The 24,189-nt window shown below is 38.0% G+C and overlaps 2 protein-coding genes across 10 annotated transcripts; both read right to left on the bottom strand.

The window, feature by feature from the left end:
• Window positions 1-1,268: 1,268 nt before the first annotated feature.
• On the bottom strand, window positions 1,269-17,874 carry LOC131322760 (pentatricopeptide repeat-containing protein At2g30780-like). Of its 7 annotated transcripts, none has more exons than XM_058354223.1 (3): window positions 17,312-17,859; window positions 15,304-16,536; window positions 1,269-2,127 (listed from the first exon to the last, which is right to left on the bottom strand). In XM_058354223.1, the coding sequence occupies exons 1-2, from the start codon at window positions 17,729-17,731 to the stop codon at window positions 15,412-15,414; spliced, it is 1,545 nt and encodes a 514-aa protein (XP_058210206.1). In that variant the 5' UTR covers window positions 17,732-17,859; the 3' UTR covers window positions 1,269-2,127; window positions 15,304-15,411. The 7 variants fall into 7 exon arrangements, with proteins under 7 accessions (XP_058210206.1, XP_058210220.1, XP_058210234.1 ...); XM_058354237.1 differs by having other exon boundaries at window positions 1,269-2,068; XM_058354251.1 differs by having other exon boundaries at window positions 1,269-2,048.
• A 1,544-nt stretch (window positions 17,875-19,418) lies between these two features.
• LOC131322747 (histidine-containing phosphotransfer protein 1-like) lies at window positions 19,419-23,572 on the bottom strand. 3 transcript variants are annotated; one of them, XM_058354203.1, is made up of 7 exons: window positions 23,455-23,572; window positions 23,173-23,316; window positions 22,938-23,068; window positions 22,750-22,818; window positions 22,408-22,479; window positions 20,120-20,192; window positions 19,419-19,746 (listed from the first exon to the last, which is right to left on the bottom strand). In XM_058354203.1, the coding sequence occupies exons 2-7, from the start codon at window positions 23,233-23,235 to the stop codon at window positions 19,699-19,701; spliced, it is 456 nt and encodes a 151-aa protein (XP_058210186.1). In that variant the 5' UTR covers window positions 23,236-23,316; window positions 23,455-23,572; the 3' UTR covers window positions 19,419-19,698. The 3 variants fall into 3 exon arrangements, with proteins under 3 accessions (XP_058210186.1, XP_058210178.1, XP_058210190.1); XM_058354195.1 differs by having other exon boundaries at window positions 23,173-23,478; XM_058354207.1 differs by lacking the exons at window positions 22,750-22,818; window positions 23,455-23,572 and having other exon boundaries at window positions 23,173-23,436.
• Window positions 23,573-24,189: the final 617 nt, after the last annotated feature.

The raw sequence follows: 24,189 nt of genomic DNA, 5'->3' as shown, positions 1-24,189 counted from the left end.
GATCCTCTGGATACTCCTCCCTGTAGGAGTGCGGATAGTGTGGGCCTGGAGGAGGAGGAGGGAGGAACCAAGCACGATCCACAGGCGGTTGAAGCATACCCTTAGGCACTATCACTAGAGCTTATGATAACGGGTTTCTTGTGGTGGAGTTTGCAGTAGGGATTCCTGCATGTAACAAGTAGAGATGGTTTTGGCAGCACATAATCTTCAAACTCATGAGGATTAGGTTTTTTTTTTCAATCAGTAGAAGAGATCATTACATCATGTTATGAAGTACAAACTGCGGAGCACTATATTAATTGTGTGAGAGTTCACGGGATAATCAAACCCAACAACCAAAAAGATAAACAAGCACAGTATAAGGACCACAATTATTATAAGTCATACTCAACTACAAGCCCCATTAAGGTAAGAAATAAACAAATAGTACAAAGAGAAGAACACACGCACGTGGGAAGACTCGAACTCCTAACCTCCTAGTGAGAAACTCAGAAATTACCGGTCACTATTGATTGCATATATCGGCCACTATTGATTGCCATATACAAATTTCTAGCGTAGTTTAGTGTCTAATTATATTTCAATCACTTATGAAGCCAATGATAATAGTAGGAGCGAAATGAAGCCTGAAGTGGACCAACATAATCATCACTCGTAGTGAAGGAAATAGACAATTGCTGAGTTTGTAAAAAAAAAAATGGATGAAGAATATACTTTAATGCCAAAAAAATGGTTGAATGATGATAAGATCAAATTGGGAGGAACAATAGCAATAATCCAATCATCACAGGGACAAAAATATAACACAAATGAAAAATAAAATAAAATTAACATCAGGAACAACGGAACTAAAATAGAATTCGTCATAAATTACAAGGACTATTTGTAAAATTTGGATAGTTGTTTCTCCCTCCACTATATTCCAGAACATCTACACCATTCTAACCTCCTCCATTTTTTTACTATCAATGAAGTTCATTGATCTTCCAAAAAAAGAACACCTCCTCCAGAAGGGTCTTTCTTGAACCAAATATGAAGCGGTGGGTTTGAGTTGATCTTGTTTAGCCCCAAAATCTATTTTTGGAAACTGGAACCCTAATTAGTTAGTTACAGTTTAGAAGGTTGTTACAATGTTCTGTTTGTTTTGATAATCGAATGTCCAAGTCAGCTTACGTGCACTCGACTAATTCCGGAATTTTGAAATTAACAATATGGTAAACCCTCCAGCAGTCCTAAAGTTTGGAATGTTTTCCACGGTGGTAAGACCTCATGGAACCATATTTTTCGGTTCAAAACTTCAAATGCATTTCAAGAATATTCTCTTCATTTTTGCCAGCTTGAAGAATGACACTTTCTTGTTCAAAAACAAGAAGTAGAAGAACACGTTCATCGCCCTCCTACCTGCCCGCTCCCCACCTAAGCAACTGTAAGAGAAAAACTCAAAACATTACTACGGAATCAATCTTCAACATAAGTTTCATGCACAGTATAAAATGAGCACGACACTAGTATCTAACAGTAAAGTTTGGAGAGGCCATTTTGATGCTGCAGGCTCATTTTGATCCCCAGAATAACTAAAAAACTATCTGCAGACAACAAAACATTGAGAAAATGAATGCGAAAACACAATGTTAATGAAGCAAGCGAGCACGATACTCAGCAGCAAATGAGGCAAGAAAGGACTTCCCATCTTGCATAACAAGGTTACCAGCTCGAGCGCAGAACTCACACTGCCCCTGCCCTTTGAGAAGTGCTCCACCAGTCCCCCATCTACGGTGACTAACACTATTTCTTCCTTGACGAGAAGTCTGGCATACTGGCGGAGTTATTGAAAATCACCTCAAGAAACCACCAGGAGGTATTTGAAGCAGCAAGCAATACCAGTATCACTTTATTTTTCCTATCAGACCGAGGTAACATTTTGTCTCGGTCCCAGTATTCCTAGGTAAACAAGATGAGCGCCCACTGTTCGAATGCAAACGTTCTCGAATTGTGCCTTGTTGCAAGCATCCAAATATTCAATAGTACTATGGACTTGTCCAGTAAAGCTGCAGAGAACACCAGTGAGCTGCCCAAATTCACGAGACATATCATGGGATCACTTCTGGTGCCCTTTCAGGTGGATAACTGTTTATGATCAAGGTTATCATTATTAGACAGTAAACAACTTCTGCAACCATTCTCCAATTATTAGCTGAATGCTTATCAGGGCCGGCCCCGACGTTTCGGTTGCCCAAGCCCAAACTTAAGCTTGGTTGCCTGCTCACTATTAAGCCATACAAAATAAAAAACAAAAAACAGTAAAAAAAATCAAGATTACATTGTACTTTTAATTTGAATTATATCAAAAAAAACTTTAACCCTGGTTTTTTTTTTTTTAATCCGATCCCCTGATTATAGTACTTTATGATTTTGCATGATCTGATTCAAAAAAAGATTATAATGCGTTTATTTTTATTTTTAGCTTTCATTTAGTTATTTTCCTTATTCTAATCACTGTTCATTGTTTAATAATAAAATGAAAAGAGAAACATTACAAACCAACTTGGAAAAATAAAAATCTGACTTAAAAATTGGTTAATTTTTTCATTGAAGTTTTTTAAAGTGGTGCTTGTGCAATGCATATACATATATGCAAAATTGCAAATAACTATTGTGAGTCCTTTGTAAAAATAATATACATATGCATGTATATTTTTTATAGTTGCATACATAGATAAATACCATTCCACTTCATGGACAAATAGAGAGAGAGAGAGAGAGAGAGAGAGAGAGATTGAAAAGGTACAGAAAGGAGTTAATTTTCGGAAGCATTAATTGCAAGTTATTTGCCGAGAACGTATCCACACGCTGCTGGCTAACAAGCCAATTTCCGCCTTTGAGTTATAACTTCGTCAGAATATAAATATATATTTACAGATTTTTTTTTTTGTTGCCCTTGCCCGGGGGCTTGCGGGGCTTACCCGGGGCCGGCCCTGATGCTTATTCAACTGTTTCAGCACAATGCACAGCTATGCTGTCCAACCAAACTGCACTATGGAGGAAATAAGTCCAAAGGAATTTCATGACCGTGCTTGAACATCATTCCTACCCATTGCTGCATTTTGTACGTTTCACCACATATGGTGTCGGCTTTATACAGTATCCAAAGTGTTCTCTTCGTGCGATCCATATTCATATCTTCCATCTCATAAAGAACACTCCCCGTTTCTTCAATGCGCTTATGTGATGTGACCATCTTACAGTGGTACAGGGACCAACAGATTCTCCAACCGGCATACTCTGCACACTTTACAAAATATGCCAGCCTGTCCACTGCATTGCTTCGGAAATAACTAGAAATGATACAACGCATCACACCCAAAGTGGTTACATAGGTATTATGCTCAACTGCCACATTGATCGAATTCTCCATCCTCTCTAACAAATCCTCTTGTGCATACACCCTAATCAATAACACATTCAACCAAGGCCCATACTCCTTTTCTGGAATAAGCCTCAATAAAGCCTCAATCTTTTCAACTCTAGTTCTGTCAGTACTTCTACAGTATGCGCATATCATAGCTCTGATCAATGGAATTTCGTTCTGATTTATATGATGTTTTACATGCTCATATAGCTCTTCCATCTTTTCCAAATTACCATAATGTGCGTACCCTCGTAAAATTAGTGAGTGGGTAACAATATCAGGCTTAACATTGCCTGCTACCATTACTCTATATGTTTTTTCCATACTATCCCACATCCAAGCTGTAATATATCCAGCAATCAAATTATTGTATGTACTCAAATTAGGAGAGAGTCTTAAATTCTCTACCTCGCGAAAAGTTGCCTCCATGTGATCTACAAGCATCAACCGACCAAAAACGGATATAAATATGTTATAAGTTACAATCGTAGGACTACAATTTCCATCTCTCCTTAATTCACGAAACAATGACTGACACTTCTCGGCAAAACCATTGAACATATAAGCACCCATAAGGGAATTGTATGTAGAGGTGGTCTTAAGTCTCTTGTTAGAGGCCTCGGTAAAAATTTCAAGCGCAAGATCAACATTCCTCATTCTACCAGCAATAGCAATACCCTTGGCATACTCCTCTGGTGTCATTGGAATGCTAAACTCTGCTTGTTTCCTTCTCCAATCAAAAACCTGAGCAAAACAAAATCATTTAGAAAGCGCGTGCATTTAGAAACCTTCCACGAGTGTCAAAGACGGATTCAGGCTAGGCCCGATAAAAGTAATGGGCTGGCCCGTCAAGTGAGAACAAAGGTTTAGACTTCCAATTATGTTGGGTGCTTTTCATGCAGTAATTTGCCAATTGGGGTGTGCAAACGAGAAGGTTATCCCTTCAAAAATAGAGTACAAAAATGGAAGGTTTCTAGATTTGTTTCTTGGGGCCTTCTCACTGCGTGTGTTTCGGAAGTGTTTTGTCCTGTGTCTTTGGACCTTCCCATTGTTGACGAGAGTGATCTTTGGTGTTCACTTCAACATCTTTTTGAGAATTGGTATTACCATTCGGGTGAAGGAGAATTGAGAAGCTCGATAGTAGCAACGTCAAATTTGCTTAGCGCAGCATCTTTGTGCTTGGGTGTACATGTTTACGATAGCTGTGGATATAGATTTTAGATTCAGATTCTACTGTAGATTTTAGATGCTGAACTTTAGTTAAATGTTGAGAAATCTGTTTGTTGCAGCTACGAGATTATGAGAATTTCATCAATTTTTTGAGAATTTGTGTTGCAAAATCCCAAAAGTTATCCAAACACAGCTTTAGAATTATGAGAATTTCTTTCATTTTTCAAATTCTTATAATCTTTGGATTCTAAAAATCAGTTAGTAGAATTTTTGACATAGTGGCTAAATAATCTACCTACTGATTATTTAGTTTTTTTGACAAACATAAAATGGCTAAACTTAGCAAGCAACCCCTTAACCAATAACCAAATTTTGGCATTTGGATAACGAGAACAAGCAAGTCTTTTCTCCTTAGACAACAAAATTTTCTGCAAACTGCCTCTCTCTCTCTTTCCTTTCTCTCTCATCACATCACTATCAATGGATCTACTCACTTACATTTATTTTTAACTCTCTCTATCTCTCTACTAAAAATAGGTTTTGATTATGGACCATTATGGGATTTCACATTATTAATCTTAACAACCCTTTAAATGAATAACAAAAAGATAATGTGGCAAATTTTGATTATTCAATTTTATTTACACCATTGAAGATGAGACACCCTTACCACCGTAGAACAAGTGGGTTGACCTCTTTTCCACGAGACTCGAATCTGCGGCCTCTCACCTCCAAAGGGGGCTACACGACAGCTTGAGCTAAGCCGAGGAGTCGTCTTGTGCCAAGTTCCAACGGCACAATTTCTTCCTCTTATTACTAGCACAATACCAGAAAAGGGAAGGGCTTTATCTGGGTCCTATCATGAAATGTTTCTTTGTCTTGTCGTCTTAAAAATCAGTAGGAAAGAAAGAGTGGCAGACAGAGAGAGAAGCATAGAATCACTGATCACTACGTGGGCCCCACGCCGTTCCAAAGGCCAAAATTGCATCCATGATCCATCCCTCCAAAAGCTGAGAACTATTTGAATTTCAAAAATACTCCCAAGGGTTCTTCACTTCTTCTTCTACTCGTAGTATTAATTTGATCGTTACATTCTCTCGTTGTGCCGTTCATTGCCGAGATTAGATTTGAGTCGTCCGATGCACGATCCAACGGTTCGGACCATCCCCCAGTTCGTCTACAACCCCCAATTCGTCTACATTCCCAATTATTTTCAAATTCACAAGTGTGGCATATATTGTATTATGTAATTTTTTCGCTTTTGTTATCAAATTCACAAGTGTGGCATATATTGTATTGTGTAATTTTTTCGCTTTTGTTAGTAATAGGTATTTTGAACTCTTACAGGAGTAATGAATACTTTAAAGATCTCGATTACGATTATTCAAGTGGGTAGACGAACAACTTGGTCCAATTCAAAACCAGAATGGAGGGGACCCAAATTTTATCTTGCTCCCCCCAGTATGGATTGTCCACTATACTATTTTGAGATCTCCAATACTCCCTCCATTCCTTTTTAAGTGTCCTGCTTCGTAATTCCAACTTATTAAAAAGACATTATCATTATACCTTTCACATCAACTTTTATCTCTATTTTCTCTCATTATCCTTTATGAAAATATCATTACTTTTTTACTCACTAACTTTTCAAAATAGAATCTACTTTTAGGGGCAAAATGAAAAATTCACCAACTTTTACCCATTAACTTTACAAAATGGACACTTATTAAGAGACAGCCCAAAATGGATTACTGGACTCTAAAAAAGGGGACAGATAGAGTAATATTTGTCATTTTTAGAAAGTCGCAAGAAAAAATGGGTATATTTGAATAAAGGGCATTGATATTTATTTGTTAGTGGAGTTGATTTCACACAAACGATCTAAGCCGCTCATAAATATAAAATATTTTTTTAAGGGCCCTCGCGAGAAGTCAGCTCAATTCGATACCTATATGTGCTCAATGAACTTTTCATTATCTTGAAATCTTGATCAAATCAGATGATTCCCAAAAGGTGTAGGAGTCTCTTTTTGGTTTCCATTGCTACGTTCGTAATACTACTAACTAAAAACATGTTAGAGAAACATATGTGAACACCAATACATCTGCTACTTAAAAAAGTAAAAAAGAGCCCCTGCAAGCTGACCATTCGACAATCAGCCCTGCTATAAGCAAGGACAATTCGTAGAGAACCACGCAGAGATAAATGCGTTTGGCCCCATTTCGGATCCCGAAAAAATCTAGAAAAATATCTATAAATTTTTGAATATTATTTTATGGGGCTCTGTAAAAAATCAGCTCCAGCGGATATCGGTAAGTATTACTTTTGGATTCGTAGGGGCAAAATAATATTCAAAAATTTATGGATATTTTTCTAGATTTTTTCGGGATCCGAAATGGGGCCAAACGCGTTTGTCTCTGCATGGTTCTCTACGGATTGTCTCTGCTGTTAGAATTTTTGTTCGACAATGGATAGCGTCTTCAGTGGATCTTTTTTTCTTTCTTTCTTTGTTTTTTAGGAAGTTGTATTCTTTCTTGCTTGATGTATTCAGTTATCATGTAGTTTGGCTGTTATGTATTTCTGAATTTTGGGCCGTAATGAACCTTTATTAATCTATGAAGTTCTTTTTTGATGCCAAAAAAAAAAAAAAAAAAGAGCCCCTACAATTACAAAAGAAATTGATGAGTCTCCCAAATCAAACAATGGAAATCAGATTTGATGGCTTTATTTTGAATGACTTTAATTTTGTTTACCTATAAGTATTACTCCTTCAGTCCCTTTTTAAGAGCCTCACTTCGTAAATTCAATTTTTTATAGAGATATCATCATTACACTCTAAAAGTTATAATTTTTCTTATTTATCCTCTATGAAGATACCATTATTACACATTTACTCACTAACTTTTCAAAATATAATCTAATTTTGGAGGCAAAATAAAAAATATATCCACTTTTACCCACTAACTTTACAAAATGAACAGTTATTAAAGGATATCCTAAAATAAAATATTGGACTTTAAAAATGAACGAAGAGAGTAACTATTAGATGCAAGTGGTAACCATCTTGTACTCCATGCATGCGGGGAAAATTCAAACCTCACCCATCCCATTTTAGGATAGAGTAGATTACAATTTGTGCCTTGTACACAAATTTCTAGGGCTCTTTTTTAGCAAATTTTTAAAACCCAAGGCAAAAAGCTTTAGAAACGGTCCCTGTAATTCACCACGAGTACTATATTCGTTCCTGTATGGTTAATTTTCTTGATTGCCCCCTTCATTTTAACGTTGATACTAATCGACGTCGTCACAGGAGCGAAAATCTCCCTCCATCCTAATTTAATTGTCCTTTTTGAAAGTCTGTACCATTTTTCAATTGATTATATTTTTGCAATTTATAATGTTTTATGTGATTTTGAAACATTGTATTATAGAACTAATCGAGATCTATCAAACAAAATCCATATTGAATATAAAATTCATCACCGATTTAAAGAAGTAACTAGTTTTTTATCCGGTTAGAATAGAACGAGAGACTATTAAATTGGGACGGAGGGAGTAGTAGCTTAAATTTTCATCGAATTTATTGAAAGTTATAGGGACCATCAATTGAATAGGTGGGTGGCCTATAAATAGAAGAAAGAAATCGGATCAAGTAAAGCAGTTGGGGTTTAGTTGATCTTGTCAGCCGCTAGAGTTAATGGAAATAGAAGCCATGCAAGTGGTAAAAACTATTTTTGAAAATTGGAATCAATTAAGGACAACAGTAGATGATGGGAGATTCAAGAAATTCAGTGAAGAGTTTGCTATAAGATTCAACGATGCTACCCACTACCTGTAGTACACCGAATCTGACGGTCCAAGTCCGTTGAGGAGCAAGCCGAGGCCAAGCTCGGCTACATGCAAGGTTACGACACGGATGACTCAAATCAAGCTCGGCAACCTTCCTAAAGAAGTATGTTCTCAGCTGCAGCTGTCTTTAAGTGGACTCTTCAGGTTCGGCCACCCCTCTCATGACGGCCCCGTTGGACTTCTCATCTCATGTTGTCCACCAGGGTCGGCGAAGACATAGGCTCGGCCACCTTTTCAGCCATGTGCTCTCTCACATGACAAAGCGGTTACGCCAAGAGATAACGATGGGAGCACATGGGGGCTGCCAGCTCGTGCCTAAAAAACGGTTACCAGATCTACTCAGTGACGTGAAGGGGACGTCACCTGACCCGTGCAAGGCACATGCCCGTGCTTGCAGAGCAAGTCAGGAAGGCTCTATAAATACTAAAGGAGTAACCCTAAAAAGGTACACACACTACGCTATCTCAAAACCCTAATCTCTTACTTGATTCTTTGCACATTCTCATCCTCTCGCCGGAGGGCCTTACTAGGCAACCCCGGCCAGGTCTTAGTCGTGCGTTCATTGTGCAAGATTGGGAAAGAAGGCTAAGGAATCTACGAGCCAACGGAGGAGGATCCCAGATCCAAGAACCACGGGCCACACGCTACCCACTTCCTTGTTGGAGAACTTGGTCAAGGAATTGAGTGTGTACAAAAGAAAGAAGAGGAAGTTTAAGAATAGAAGAAACACGAGACCCGACAAAGAGCAAAAGATTCAACAAATGAAAAGACACTTGGCTGTCAAAGAAACAAAAGTGAAGATAGTAGTTAATAAACTCTTACCCAAAGCTCCTGCGAAGATCCATATCAATGACATAAACGGCTACTTGGCTTTCAAGGAACTGTGGAACAATGGCTAGTGGCTACAGGGGTTCCATTTGCCTATTCAAGAGCACGGATGCCTCTAACAAGAATATCCTAATCGAAAACCTTACTTCCTAGTTCCTAGGTACCTACAATTCTGTAGAAGAAAAGTTAAACCCCGAAGAATTGAAGTTCAAGACATTGTAAAGAAGTCGAAAGTAACCGAAGATCCAACCTCATCAACCGAGAAGGAGGTCCGGTTGATGAGGTTGGGATTCGACCACTGGAGCTCATTTAACAGATGAGGTCCAGTGGCTGACTGGAGAACTAGGATGGCATTGATTTCATATATTCATTGACATACTAAATAACTCAGTGAGCACCCGAAGCATTTCTGTGGATTAGTAAAATCCCAATAATAAGTAACGATTACTGTTTGGAATTTTGGTTTTTTTTTTCTTCTTCTCTTTATTGTTTTGTTTGCGCTTTTGTTTTTTTGATCTTAAATCCAATCATTTTGTCCTTTCCCAAAAGGCAGACAAAGTATTGGAAATGTATATAATCCTAACATAAAAGAATTATTCTAAAATCATCACAGTTTGGATACCCCCAATTAGGAAAAATTTATAATTATCTGTAATTTTTTTTCTACATATGATACTTACAATGTTCGGGCCCCTCATAAATTTCCATAGAAAACATTACTTTAGAAAGAATTGGAAACCTACAGCCATATCTTCTACAATAATATTCACACACACGTTTTTTTCCTCATTCAAGACAACATTTCAATTCTCTTGCTAGGACCGACCACAATAAAACCACCTCTTTCTAAGAACGAACAATAAAACCACCTCTTTCTAAGAACGAAAATTAGGGCAAATTCAATCATTGATGACTTTTGTTATCTAAAAGAGCGCCACATATTTTGATAAATAGTTGAGTTTATGTGTTGATAAACTTTATTTTGCTTTCTAATTGTTTTTTTTTTTTTGTTAAGAGCTCTAGATATTGTGTTTAGTATAGAGTATCATTTTAAATAACATTTTTATACTCTTGACCCTTAGAATTTCAAAATAAAAAAATTTAACTTTCAAACTGTTGTTATAGCACGTCTGGCCTTTCAACTTTCAAACTGTTGTTATAGCATTTATGGCCTTTCAAATTGTTGTTATAGCACTTATGGCCTCCTCATACGAAATCTTAGTTCCGTCTCTATTAGTGTACAAAATGTTTTGAGTGTTGTGCAATAACAAAGTCAAAACTATCGCTCTTTTCCCCTCCAAAATTTTGAATTTTAATTTTCTGACATAAGCAATTATATTCAATCTTGATCTTATTTTAAAGATCTAAAAAAAATTTAATTGTAAGTTTTTTCTCTAATTTATCACAATGCTAAAAGTTATGCAATGGCAGCAATGTTTATTGTATAAATATTCGAGACATTCTTCGTGCAATTCTTCATTTTTAAGATTTAAAGAATCAATTTCGAGATTTGAAGCATGGTTTTTGAGATGAAGATCGCTGCCGTTGTCAACGAAGATCCGAAGATCAAATTGCAGAGATACATTGACAGACTACACAGCGGTGAATGTTCCTAAACCTCGGCGGACACATTGCTATTTCTGGACATTACTATCCTATCCCCAAATAATACGATCAAATAATCATCCACCGAAAAGGCAGTTGCTACAACCAAACCTCCACAATCGGTGGATTACCTAATCAAAAAAAATACCACCAAGACCGAACCATACGGGCTGAAATCCAAAACAAAACAACTACAACTAAGAGCAATGCTAGCACCACATCCACTTGCACACCCATTTACACCAATAAAACTATGGTTACACCATTTGGTGTACCCACATTAACCTTTGAAAACAGAATTGTTGTCATTGCACGCCGACTACTTTATTTTCACCACTCTATGATGAATGTCCCCAATTTCCCTTTCATTTTAAGGTTGATATTAACTGACGTCATCACAGGGACGAAAATAGAACACGACTGAAATAAAAGGTTAAATTTGGTACAACTGATACCACAGTAACTAAAATAGAAGTAATTGTAATTATAAGGAATATTTGGCCTCCATGGGATTCGGACATTCTCACTCATGGAACCATATTTTTTGGTTGAAATGCATTTCATGTCTATTCTCTACATTTGGTTTTGGCAGCTTGAAGAATGACACTTTCTTGTTCAAAAACAAGAAGTAGAAACACTTTCATCTCCCTCCTACCTGCCCTCTCCTCAACTAAGCAACTGCAAGAAAAACTCATAACATTACGACGTAATCAATCTTCAACATAAGTTTCATGCTTAGTATGAAAGCGCAAAAAATGAGCACGAAACGTCAACTTGACATTAGTATCTAACAGTAAAGTTTGGAGAGGCCATTTTGATGCTGGCTCATTTTGATCCCCAGAATAACTAAAAAACTATCTGCAGACAACAAAACATCAAGAAAATTAATGCGAAAACACGATGTTAATAAAGCAAGCAAGCACGATACTCAGCAGCAAATGAGGCAAGAAAGGACCTCCCATCTTGCATAACAAGGTTACCAGCTCGAGAGCAGAACCCACACTGCCCCTGCCCTTTGAGAAGTGCTGCACTAGCCCACCATCTACGGTGACTAACACTATTTCTTCCTTGACGAGAAGTCTGGCATACTGGTGGAGTTATTGAAAATCACCTCAGAAACAACCAGGAGGTATTTGAAGCAGCAAGCAATAATAGTATCACTTTATTTTCCCTATCAGACCGAGGTAACACTTTGTCTCGGTCCCAGTATTCCTAGGTAAACAAGATGAGCGCCCACTGTTCGAATTCAAACGTTCTCAAATTGTGCCTTGTTGCGAGCATCCAAATATCAATAGCACTATGGACTTGTCCAGTAAAGCTGCAGAGAACACCAGTGAGCCGCCCAAATTCACGAGACATATCATGGGATCACTTCTAGTGACCTTTCAGGTGGATAACTGTTTATGATCAAGGTTATCATTATTAGACAGTAAACAACTTCAAGCCTAATTCATATTAGTCAAAATCGAAGGGGGGGGGGGGGGGCGGTGTGGGGGGTGTGTGTGACAAAGAAAATACAAATCTATCCCATTCATTGGGAAGGTGGAGCAGCTAGAGCTATGAAAAATTAAAATACATCTTTGGAGTAAAATACACCAAGATCTGAAACATAGGGAAAATACAAATCAAAGGGCAGCACAAAACAAGTAACAGCGTGCTACTGGCTCTATATTCAGTGACCATTGATAGTCATTGTAGAGTTCAAAATTAGAGGGAATCCTTAATTTGGTGTTTGTTCGATACGGTGACGGGTTCACAAGGGCCTAAACATACGGTGGATTAGCGTAGTTAAGAAATAACTCAAGAAGGAAAACAAAAAAGATTAAGCAATATCAGAATGGCCAAAACTAAGGAAAACACTACATTTTGAAGGCAACAATGCCCAATTCCTTAAAATCTATCTTTCCAAGGAGACCCATGATCGCTCCCCTATTAACTATCATCTAGAAAAAAGGGGTGGCCGTGTTGCTCAATCCCCTTCAAAACTGGATGCTTGATTTTTTGTGAACCTGAGAGGCATGCATCTATATGACGCTATTGCTATGGCACTTTAGTTCAAATTTGGTAGGTTTACTCCCCAATAGTTTACTCAAATGCAGCATTTCGTATTCCCTGAAGGAAGAAAGTAGTGGTGACTCAGATTTTCTGTCAACAAATTGTTAATCAGTTCCTTTCTACCCAAAGTCTTTACTTGGATTACATGTTTCCTTTCCACCTTTGTGCACCAATAAAATATATGGTTGTAAGATCTGTTTGTGTGGTAGGACACATGATTTTATATATTAACGTCTGATAGAGATTAATAAGAACTAAACAGCTTTCAAATAAGTTGATTTCTAAAAGCACAAACAGTGTTATATATCTGTAGCAACATACCTTAAAGGCCAAATCTACTACTTGAATAGAATATAGATGTAAAAGTAGCGAAGTTATATTTCCTCCAGTATTTGGATCCAACAAGTGGGACATAATTGCCATGGAGCAGCAAACTTTGACCCAAAACAGTTATGGCAATAGGAAGAGTATATTATTCGGTGTTCATGGGACCTGTTCTGACCCTCACACATGCGTCTGTGATCCATGCATTTTATAGCAAGTTCTACAAATTGGAGCATGTCTCAGAAACACTAAACCTTAGTAAAAAGAAATGTTCTGATCGCAACTTTCATTGATGATGGAGCCCTGACTAACATTAACGATGGAGGAGAAAGTAACAGTGTGCTACTGGCACTATGTTCAGTAACCATTGATAGTCGTAGCAGAGTTCACAGTTAGAGGGCATCCTTAGTTTGTTGTTTGTTCCATACAGTGGATTTAGTGTAGTTAAGAAATAACTCGAGAAGGAAAACAACAAAGACTAAGCAATATCAGAATGGGGAAAACTAAGGAAAATGCACAACATTTTGAAGGCAACAATGGACTACTTCTTTATTTATCTTTCCAAGGAGACTCATGATTTTTCGATTCATTCCTGCTAACTATCTTGGGAAAAGGGGTGGCCAATGGCCATGTTGTTCAATCCCCTTCAAGATTGGATGCTTGATTTTTTGTGAACCTGAGAGGCAAAACCCTATATGATGCTATTGCTACGGCTGTTTATTAGGTTAACTCCCCAGCTGTTCACTCCAATGAAGTATTTTGTATTCCCCGAAGGAAAGTAGTGGTGACCCAGATTTTCTGTCAACAAATTGTTAATCAGCTCCTTTCTACCCAAAGCCATCTTTACTTGGATTACATGTTTCACTTTCCTCCTTTGTGGACCAATAAAATGTGGTTGTAAGATCTGTTTGTGCAGTAGGACACATGATTTTATATATCTATGTTTTATAGAGATTAATAGGGACTAACTAGCTTTCAAACAAGTTACTAATTTCTAAAAGCACAAACAGAGTTGATCTTCAGTGTTGTAAAATGTTACTGTAGCTTTATACCTTAACGGCCAAATCTACTACTATAATAGATACATTAGTTCCAAAGTTTCATTTCCACCGGTATTTGGATCCAACAAGTGGGACACATAGCCATGGAGCAGCAAACTTTGACCCAAAACAGTAATGGCTAAAGGAAGAGTATACCATTATGGAACCCGTTCTGACCCTCACAAATTTGTTTGAGTTCCATGCATTCTAAAGCGAGTTCTACAAATTGAAGCATGTCACAGAAACAACAAACCTTTGTAAACACAATTGTTCTGATTGCAACATTCGGCAATGATTGAGCCATGACTGACATTAACGATGGAGGAGACTGAAGCAACGAAAATGTTTCAAAGGTTTTTGAACAAAACAAAATCGAAGCAGAAAAATAATTATTCATTTTTCTTGATTAATCAAAATGGGTTGAATTGTACTAATTGTCAATTACTGATGTGATAGATACATATGAGGCCGTGTACTTGAGAGAGAAAAGTGACGGTGCTAACCAAAGAAAGTAGTACGGCTAAAATTATGTGAGATGATTATTTAGAAAATAAAGATTTCCTACTATGACAAAGGCAACTAACAATGGTAAGTGAGAAGATTGCGGTACGCGGAAAACATGCATAGCGACCGCAGTGCTGATTTAAAATTATAGTGGCGATTGGAGGTAATGACGAAGCCCTTTTTATTTAATTGTCCAAGGAGGAAACTGATAGAGATAACGGGGGATTCACCAGTAATTTCCGGTAAATAAGGACGTGTTACTGGCATTGTAACTTTCTTCAAATGGTCGTACTCACAATAGCTGATTTAATAATTTGGTAATTATTAAATCAAACATCACCACTAGCATTCATCACATGTATGAAACTAGTAATAAACACTTTTAGGTTTAACTACCAACACCCAGTATGAAAGTTAAATGCATGATATAACTGAGAATAAAAGAAGCATCAGTAATATTATCAAGCAATAAAATAAGTGCTAATAACATACGTAATGAACAAAAGACAAGAACCTTACCAATGGACTAGATGAACCTGTATTCCGCAACCATTCTCCAATTATTAGCTGAATGCTTATTCAACTGTTTCAGCACAATGCACAGCTATGCTGTCCAACCAAACTGCACTATGGAGGAAATAAGTCCAAAGGAATTTCATGACCGTGCTTGAACATCATTCCTACCACTTGCTGCATTTTGTACGTTTCACCACATATGGTGTAGGCTTTATACAGTATCCAAAGTGTTCTCTTCGTGCGCTCCAAATTCATATCTTCCATCTCATAAAGAACACTCTCCATTTCTTCAATGCGCTTCTGTGATGCATACATGACCATCTTACAGTGGTATAGGGACCGGCAGATTCTCCAACCAGCACACTCCGCCCGCTTTACAAAATATGCCAGCCTGTCCACTGCATTGCTTCGGAAATAACTAGAAATGATACAACGCATCACACCCAAAGTAGTTACATAGGTATTATGCTCAAATGCCACATTGATTGAATTCTCCATCCTCTCTAACAAATCCTCTTGTGCATATACCCTAATCAATAAAACATTCAACCAAGGCCTATACTCCTTTTCCGGAATAAGCCTCAATAAAGCCTCAATCTTTTCAACTCTAGTTCTGTCAGTACTTCTACAGTATGCGCATATCATAGCTCTGATCAATGGAATTTCGTTCTCATTAATATGATGTTTTACATGCTCATATAGCTCTTCCATCTTTTCCAAATTACCAGAATGTGCGAACCCTCGTAAAATTAGTGAGTGGGTAACAATATCAGGCTTAACATTGCCTGCTACCATAACTCTATATGTTTTTTCCATACTATCCCACATCCAAGCTGTAATATATCCAGCAATCAAATTATTGTATGTACTCAAATTAGGAGAGAGTCTTAAATTCTCTACCTCACGAAAAGTTGCCTCCATGTGATCTACAAGCATCAACCGACCAAAAACAGATATAAGTATGTTATAAGTTACAATCGTAGGACAACAATTTCCATCTCTCCTTAATTCACGAAACAATGACTGACACTTCTCGGCAAAACCATTGAACATATAAGCACCCATAAGGGCATTGTATGTAGAGGTGGTCTTAAGTCTCTTGTTAGCAGCCTCGGTAAAAATTTCAAGCGCAAGATCAACATTCCTCATTCTACCAGCAATAGCAATACCCTTGGCATACTCCTCTGGTGTCATTGGAATGCCAAACTCTGCTTGTTTCCTTCTCCATTCAAAAACCTGAGCAAAACAAAATCATTGTATTAGGTCAATGAACTCATAAATAATAGCAACAAAACGGCAATGATCCATGGAAACTGACAAGAAGAATAAAGTTTTCCCGTGGAATTTGGACTCACACAACAATGACTACATAAAGCTTATGCTTTTGTTTGACTTTTACCACTAGAGTGCTTCATATCAAATCAAACTTTTTTTCTCTCTCTAATTGAGGTAAACTTCGAGTCAAGGGCTAGTGACCATATCCAAGTACAGACAAGAAGTCTACAAGCACCACTTCTTAAAACACATTTCCCGATAGCCGTTCAATACCATGCACCGAACGGCTCCCGATAGTAGGGCTGATAAACTAACAAGCTACTCCTATTCAACCCTGTGTTTGTTCGTTAAAAGCTCTTTCAAGATCAGTTTGTTTACGTAACAAACCAAGCTTGACATTATTTTGAGCTCGATAATCTTTCAAACCAAGTTCGAACAATATACTAAGGCGTACAAAAATTTTCAAGCTACTTCAGATTGGCTCATGTTCGGCTCGATAAAAGCTCGGTCAAGATCGGCTCGCCTCATAAACAAGCTAATGCTTGAACAATTAACCGCTCGGCTCTTCCGGCTCGTTCATCACCCCTACCGACCGCATACCTTTGTGTTCCGAATTGTGTTTTAAAGTCATGTTTCTAGCATTGCTCACGCACAGAACAGTTGATAGCACAAGATCAAAAAAGAGAAGCAAAAAAAAAAAAAAGCAAACTTTATTACAGCACGTGAAGAACAACACCTCTAGGGCTAATGAAGGCGAAGAACGCAACTGCTTCAACAGCTCAACGAAAGCAGATCCATCAGAATAACTCCTGAACAAAGGCTCCCCCAATCCTTCCAAAACCCTAACAATCCGGTCGCTACTATCCGCGTTAAACAACAAATCGTCTCTCAAGCGAGAGACCTTGGTGCAGAGATCTTCTCTGGCCCTGGAATCGGGATTATAACTCCACTTGTCGGCGAATAACCCCGCGATGTTGGGGAAGGAGTTGTTAGGGCACGGATTCGACTGGGAGGAGTAGAATCTCTGGGCGGAGGTTCTGGCGAGGAGTGTGGGGTTCGGGAGGGGTTTCTTGGTGGGGTTTGTTCTGTGGAGGAAGGAGAGTTCTGATTGAGCTGCTGCTGCGTCTGATTTTATCCTCCACACTCGCTTCATCATTCTCTCGTAATGGATGTGGGTTTAGTAGTCACATTCATCGTTCTAGGGTTTCTGTCAAGGGTTTATCCATTCATGTCGAAAGGAAGGCAGCTGCTGTTGATGAGAGAGAGAGAGAGAGAGAGAGAGAGGGAGAGAATGGCGGCGGTCGCCGAATCCATGCTGGGTTGGGGGGGGTCGCTACTGGACCAAAGAGCTCTGGTATTTTGGGCTGGGCTTTAGGTTTAGCATTTGGATCAGCAGACCCATTCTTCCTAAATTTTTCGTCTCATTTTTTTTTTCAGTAATCTTTTATTTATCTTTTCGTTGTACGGCTTATCAAAAAGAGACATCATAAAAGTACTATAAAAATGTGGATCGAATTTGGAATTTTTTTATGTAAGACGACAAAAATATCAATTATTTAGCTCTTCTCATTGGGACGAACCATTAGTTAAAAGAAAATTCTAAAATCAGCCCAGTGGGCTGACAATAGTGAGAGTGTGAATGTGTATTAAATGGTATAAAAAGTACATAAAAATACGTATTTTTCTTGTCTTATAATTTGTTTATCGTCAGCTCATTGGGCTGACAATTGCAAAGACCGTTAATTAAAAGTAACTTGAGTCTACCAATGATTCAGAAAAAAGAAAAAAGAACAAAAATGCCGAGGCCGAAAGGCCCGAAACCAAAAAATTAGGAAGAATGGGGCCGGAGCTCTAAAAATTTGGGCTCTTGGGCCGATGAAGAGTGGGCGTTATTTTGGAATGTGAATCACGAGTGTGCAAACTCCCAATAATAACGAACATGAAGTTTAGAGTTTTTTGTTTTTTTTTTTTCAAGATTGTATATATCAGCGGGGGTTAGTACTTAGCAGGGGGTGTTAGAGGCTATCTATAGCTCTTGAATCCCAAACACCCACGAGGGGCTCGAATTCTGGCCTCCCACATGGAAAAGACAAGAAGATGCCAACTGAACTAGAGCCAATTGGCATTTAGAGTTTGATTGAAGCTTGTAAAGAATACGAGAAGAGAAGGCAAAATTTAAAAAAAAAAAAAATTATCTTCTATTATTTGGTTTAACAGTCAAGTCAGGAAAAAACAATAAAATCAAATTACTCCATCTTCTATTGCACTATTCTCACATTTTTCTTTTCGATTGGTGACCTGACTTATAGACGTTGTAGTAAACCTGCTCTTAATTCTTTCTATTTTTTCTCTAATTCCACTGGCTGTGCCTGATTAATTTTCAAAGGGTGGTTTTGAATGAGAGCAAGAGTGTAATTTCACATACCAACTCACCTAGGCAATTTCAAAGGGTGGTTTGACTAGATTGAGAGAGTGAACAAAATTGCACTCCTTTTTTCCCGGCCATGTAGCTTTAATATGGTAAGATATTCTTTAGATTTATCTTTTGTTAAAATAGTCAAAATATAAAACCAAAAACGAATTTGCAAGCTAAACCATGTAGGTTGAGCGTTTGGTTAAGTTCATCGAGTAACATTAACCACTACAAACCCTTAACCCGGTGAAAATGGCCGTCAAACAATCGGTGCATGAAAATCTAACAGAAATAGCGATCGGTGAATTTTAATACCACCATACAGCCATGGACAGTCTTCTCGGTTGAACCTGTTAGGAGTTCAAAGTCTGGTCCGCTTGCTGCTTAAGTTCCGAAAAGAGAACAAAGAGAACAGGAAAAAGCATTCCCATGATATCTAATAGTAAATGCTCCATCCATCTGATCAAAAAAAGTAGAACACATGCTTCCAATGTTGAGATTGAGTTTCGAGGAAGCACGAGGGTAGAAGTAAATATGCTTCATCACACCATCCCTAATCTTTCCTTATGGACTGTGGACCTAAATCTAACAGAATCCTCCAGCAAACACAAAATCACCTTGATTGTCAACTAACACAAACTCATAGAAGCTCTTCACAGCATCATCCCTTCGCAATCTCTCTGTTCTCCTGTGTTTGGAGAAATTCTGACTTACTCCAATGGGATGGATCCACCGCGTAACAAGATATGTCGCTCCATCTAAAATCAACCAAAAATAAGTGTTCCATAAGTAGAAGAAAAGGAAGATACAGGGAGAACTGATAAGGTAATGTTCTAATGTCCAGAAAAAAGTTGCATTTAGAGGAACAAGATTGTCCACGAACAACCACAAGAAAAGAAAAGAAAAGAAAAGCAAAGGGAAATCCATTTGATGGTTCTTCACTGATAACTATTAGTGGATGCTCTAGAGGGAAAAGAGTTTCGAAAAGCTAGATGTTGTCAGGCCTTTAAACAACAAGAAAACGAAGATTCAACTAAAACACAGGTGATATGGACGTGTCCTTCCCCGCTAATGAACAATGCTCAAAGTTAATTCTACAAAAATAGTGGTTTATTTCTTAGAATTGCCTACCTGAAACAGAGTTCCAAGCTTGTTCTTCACCGCAATGTATTCACGTTTCAACTGCTCAAGGCATTTCTCGCACCTGCATGAGATATTCTAGTCATCCCAACTTCACAGCATGGTATTACTAAAAAACAGTACAAAAAGCTGTCTTTCTTCTTCTTTTGGCAACTTTGCTGACGAAACAAGTTTATTTCCATCCGTCACGGGTGAGAGTTTCTTTTCCTGCATCGTGGTGCAGGATTGGATTGCAGGATCTTCCTAAGATTAAGTGACGGGTCCCTACTGCTACTCCCTGAAGTTGAGGATGTGCTGGAAGGGGTGGAATAGACCATAGTTGTCAGTGCCATTCCATCCCAGCCGCACAACCCAATAAGTGATAGTAACATCAAAAAAACAATTGTGCTGCACGGGTTATACCACACTACTTCCCTAATTCTGGTCTGGTACAACCCTAACAGCACTGAAACTACACAACCCAATAAGTGATAACATCAAAAAAGAATCGTGCTGCACAGGTTATACCACACTACTGGTAAAACCCTAACAGCACGGAAACTACACCAACAAAACCCGGAATGGAAAAATGATGCAATAGGACAAGTACATACTGTTCCAACCTTGAAAACACGATGTCCACCAGTATGTCATTGATAACCACGTTTGTAGGTTAACCCATTCATGACAGGATGCCCATTTAGATCGTATGCATCTATTTATATAAATTCAACACTCTGTTTAATATTTAACCTTTTCAAATCATTAAGGCACAAGATTATACAAATTTACAATTATTTGTCAAAATATTTTTTTAATTGTATAAGTTGGTCGGAAAAACACGTTTTTGGTAATATATATTGACAGAAACAGCTATCATTGCCAAAAAAAATCAATGTCTGTCCACCCAACATTAAAAATACCGGCTCTGTCCTTGGCGAGGAACTGGTTCATGGAAAAGTGGCGAGCAGATTATATCACCACGTTTATTTCACAACCAATCAATAGACATCAATATATATCATGCACGGAATTTTGGGCTTATACATAAATATAAAGGAAATTATGAAATGGGCCTTAAACTACCATTAAACTTCCTCACAAACTAACAAGAATCACATCACTCCTTCCACTTTTATATAAGACTCGCACGTATAAGTCAGATTAAAAGGTGTCAGGTTACAAACTACCAAATGCGCAGACAAAATCTATTCCCTCGAGACAAGAAATGAGACAGCTGTCTTTTTCTTTTTAAAGGCAAAATTCGGATGACAACAAACCAGAGTTGAGCTTCAGAACAATATCTGAGAAAATTGGACCGATCATATGTCGACTATTGTTTGATTGAATTGATCTTTCACATAAACAACCTAATAATTAAGCAAGTTCTATTATGACTAGTTCGAATTATTGAGAAAGTTTGTGTAATTGTGTGTGCAAGTTCTTGTGGTTGTAGACTTATTGTTAATAATATAGTTGAGACTCAAATATGACAAATAAGGCATTTTCCAAACCAGTGGATACACTCTCAAGAGAAATGTTCACTTTGTTTGGCATTCCCGTTGATGCAAGTCCTAAGGATTCTTGGTTATGCTGGTTTTTGTTGTCATTCCAGACCAAGGTTCAACAGCAGGGGCTTTTCGAATCTCTACACAGAGACCTAATGGTGGGCTTTGGAACATGGGAGTTTGATCCAATGCATCTGACGAATCCACTTCCGCAAACCAGTAGCTCTGTCCACATCTGGCAAGGTTATGAAGATCGGATCGTGGAACATGCTTCTATGTTGGAAAGGGCTCTTTATGCTAGAATGAAGTCATTGTAGCATCACATTCAACTAATCATGCCATATCTCAAACCAACACCATTCCCAGTCCTCAGAGCATGGTCACGCAAAAGGTCTAATCACAGAATTCAGAATTTGTCCGAAATTAAGGCAAGAATGAGGTTGAGGTGGTAATGACAGCAACTCCTGCTGACACATGGTACTAGGTTTTCCCCAGACTATTTTTTCCCAACATAAATTGGCAAGCGAATGTTTGATAGACAAACAAGAGTTTTATTGCAACTGACCTGTGAAAAAATGACGATTATCGAAAAGCAAGAGCTACAAAGCATCAAAATGGAGAATCTCAAAAGCCATATTTTAAAAGTTGTTCAGAAAGCCTTTGAGGGGGGGAAAAAGCTATAAGCTGAAGCAAATAATCCACATCAAACACCCTGTATAGATCATTACCTTGACTTATATATTTGCACTATTGAACAAAGAAAACATGCCTGTCAGTGTTGAGCAAACTCACCGTTCACGGTTCTTCTCATCACAGTAGTTTCTGAATGCAACGCACTCATTTTTTACTTTAAGTGCCCCTATGCTGTTAACCATAAAATAAAATATCAATCAACCACTTCATAAAAAAGGAGGGTACAAATAATTTTTTGACCAATTACAACTCGTTGGGAGCACAGTTTAATTTCGATATCTCGTTTAAGATTTCCCACAAATAGAACATAAATTTCTGGTAAAGAAATGAAGCAGCTCACCATTTAAAAGCATCCATAAGGGGACAAACCAAGATTAAAAAGCCCATTCGTATTCAAACCAAAAGACATACTAAGAATTTACCAAAAGCATGAACAAATACCTGGAACTACTACCCTTGAACTGGTGGACATAGGCATCAACCTGCTTATAATCAACAATCTGTTGTTGTCTACATAATCCAGACAAGAAGAGTAGAAAAAACCCCCATTAATCCTAACTAGACCCAGATATCAGAAACATAAGCAAAATACCCATAGAAAGTGAAAGGGTATGGGAAAACATTCTTACAAAGCAGTGGCCAAATTGTTGAGTAGCTTCTCAGAATCTTGAAAGAAAAGAGAGACTACTTCAACAACGAAACCTGGGTTGCTCTCATCTTGCAGTTGCAGAAGCTGTTTAAACTGATCATCCAAGAAACCCTTTTCCCAACGGAAAAAGAAAAAAAAAACCATCGTTACAAAACCCCAATCCAAGCAAAAGAAATTGAAACTATTAAGCCTAAAGAAAGAAACCCAACACTGACCTCGCGGAAAAGAGAGTTTTTGTAGTCAACGAACTGTCTCTGCATCTGACTGACCAAATCCATGGCTGCTTGAAGGATTGCTTGGCCTCACGCCTGTCTTTGTCACAGGGATTACTCAAAACACACTCGGAAAATCGAGGGATCTAACAGAAGCATCTCAAGAAAATGGGTTTTTTGAGAATATATACGGGGAATCTTGATAACTCAAGCACGTTTTGAAAGGGAAAACAATAAACTTTAAATTAGTGGTCTGTCAAAATGGAATGTGAGATTAAAACTTACCCCAAAAAAAGGCTCAAAATTATCCGAACGTTTCTCCTTTGTTGTGGGTTGGCATTTTATAAGGCTAGTTTTGTTCCCTTGTCTGGCTTCTTGGGCATGGTCTTTTCACATATTCACAACCATATTTTCCATTTTTTAATAGGCTCTATTTGGTAAAGTTTTTAAATTTTTGTTTCTTGTTTATAATTAATAATTTTCTATCGAGAAAAATAGAAAGTGTGTTAGTGCGGTCGTAATTGTTCAAAAACTTATTATTTGGTTCAAGTAAAGGAGCGTTGAAAGGGAGGGAGTCGAGTGAGGTGGGGGAGTGGTCAAAGAGTTGCCAAAATAGTCAATTGGAGTTCTGGACTGGAGTTGTCGAAACAGGTGGTCCGGATATGAGGGAGCCGTTAGAGGGTTGGCAGAAGAGGCGGACATAGGTGGGGACTGGGGAGGCACCGGAAGGGGGAGTGTGCGGGAAGTGGTCGCTAGGGGGTGGTGTAGGGTAGGGTAGGGTAGAAAGAGTGAAACATGTTTCGAAAACAAATTAAACCACATTCTGAAGATTTGGAGAAAACTGTTGTTTCTTTCATTTCGAACGTCAAAATTTAGCATTGTAGTACGAACAAAATGTTGTTGCGTTTATTAAAACCACTAAACAAAAAACAAAAACATGAATTGCAAACGTTATCATACATCAGGTAAATTAATCAGCAGTATTGAACTCCCACATTATCTTTGATCCTAATTGCTCAT

Source organism: Rhododendron vialii, chromosome 1a (genome assembly GCF_030253575.1).
Source record: "Rhododendron vialii isolate Sample 1 chromosome 1a, ASM3025357v1".
Lineage (NCBI taxonomy): Eukaryota > Viridiplantae > Streptophyta > Magnoliopsida > Ericales > Ericaceae > Rhododendron > Rhododendron vialii.
This window is presented reverse-complemented; position numbering and strand designations above follow the sequence as displayed.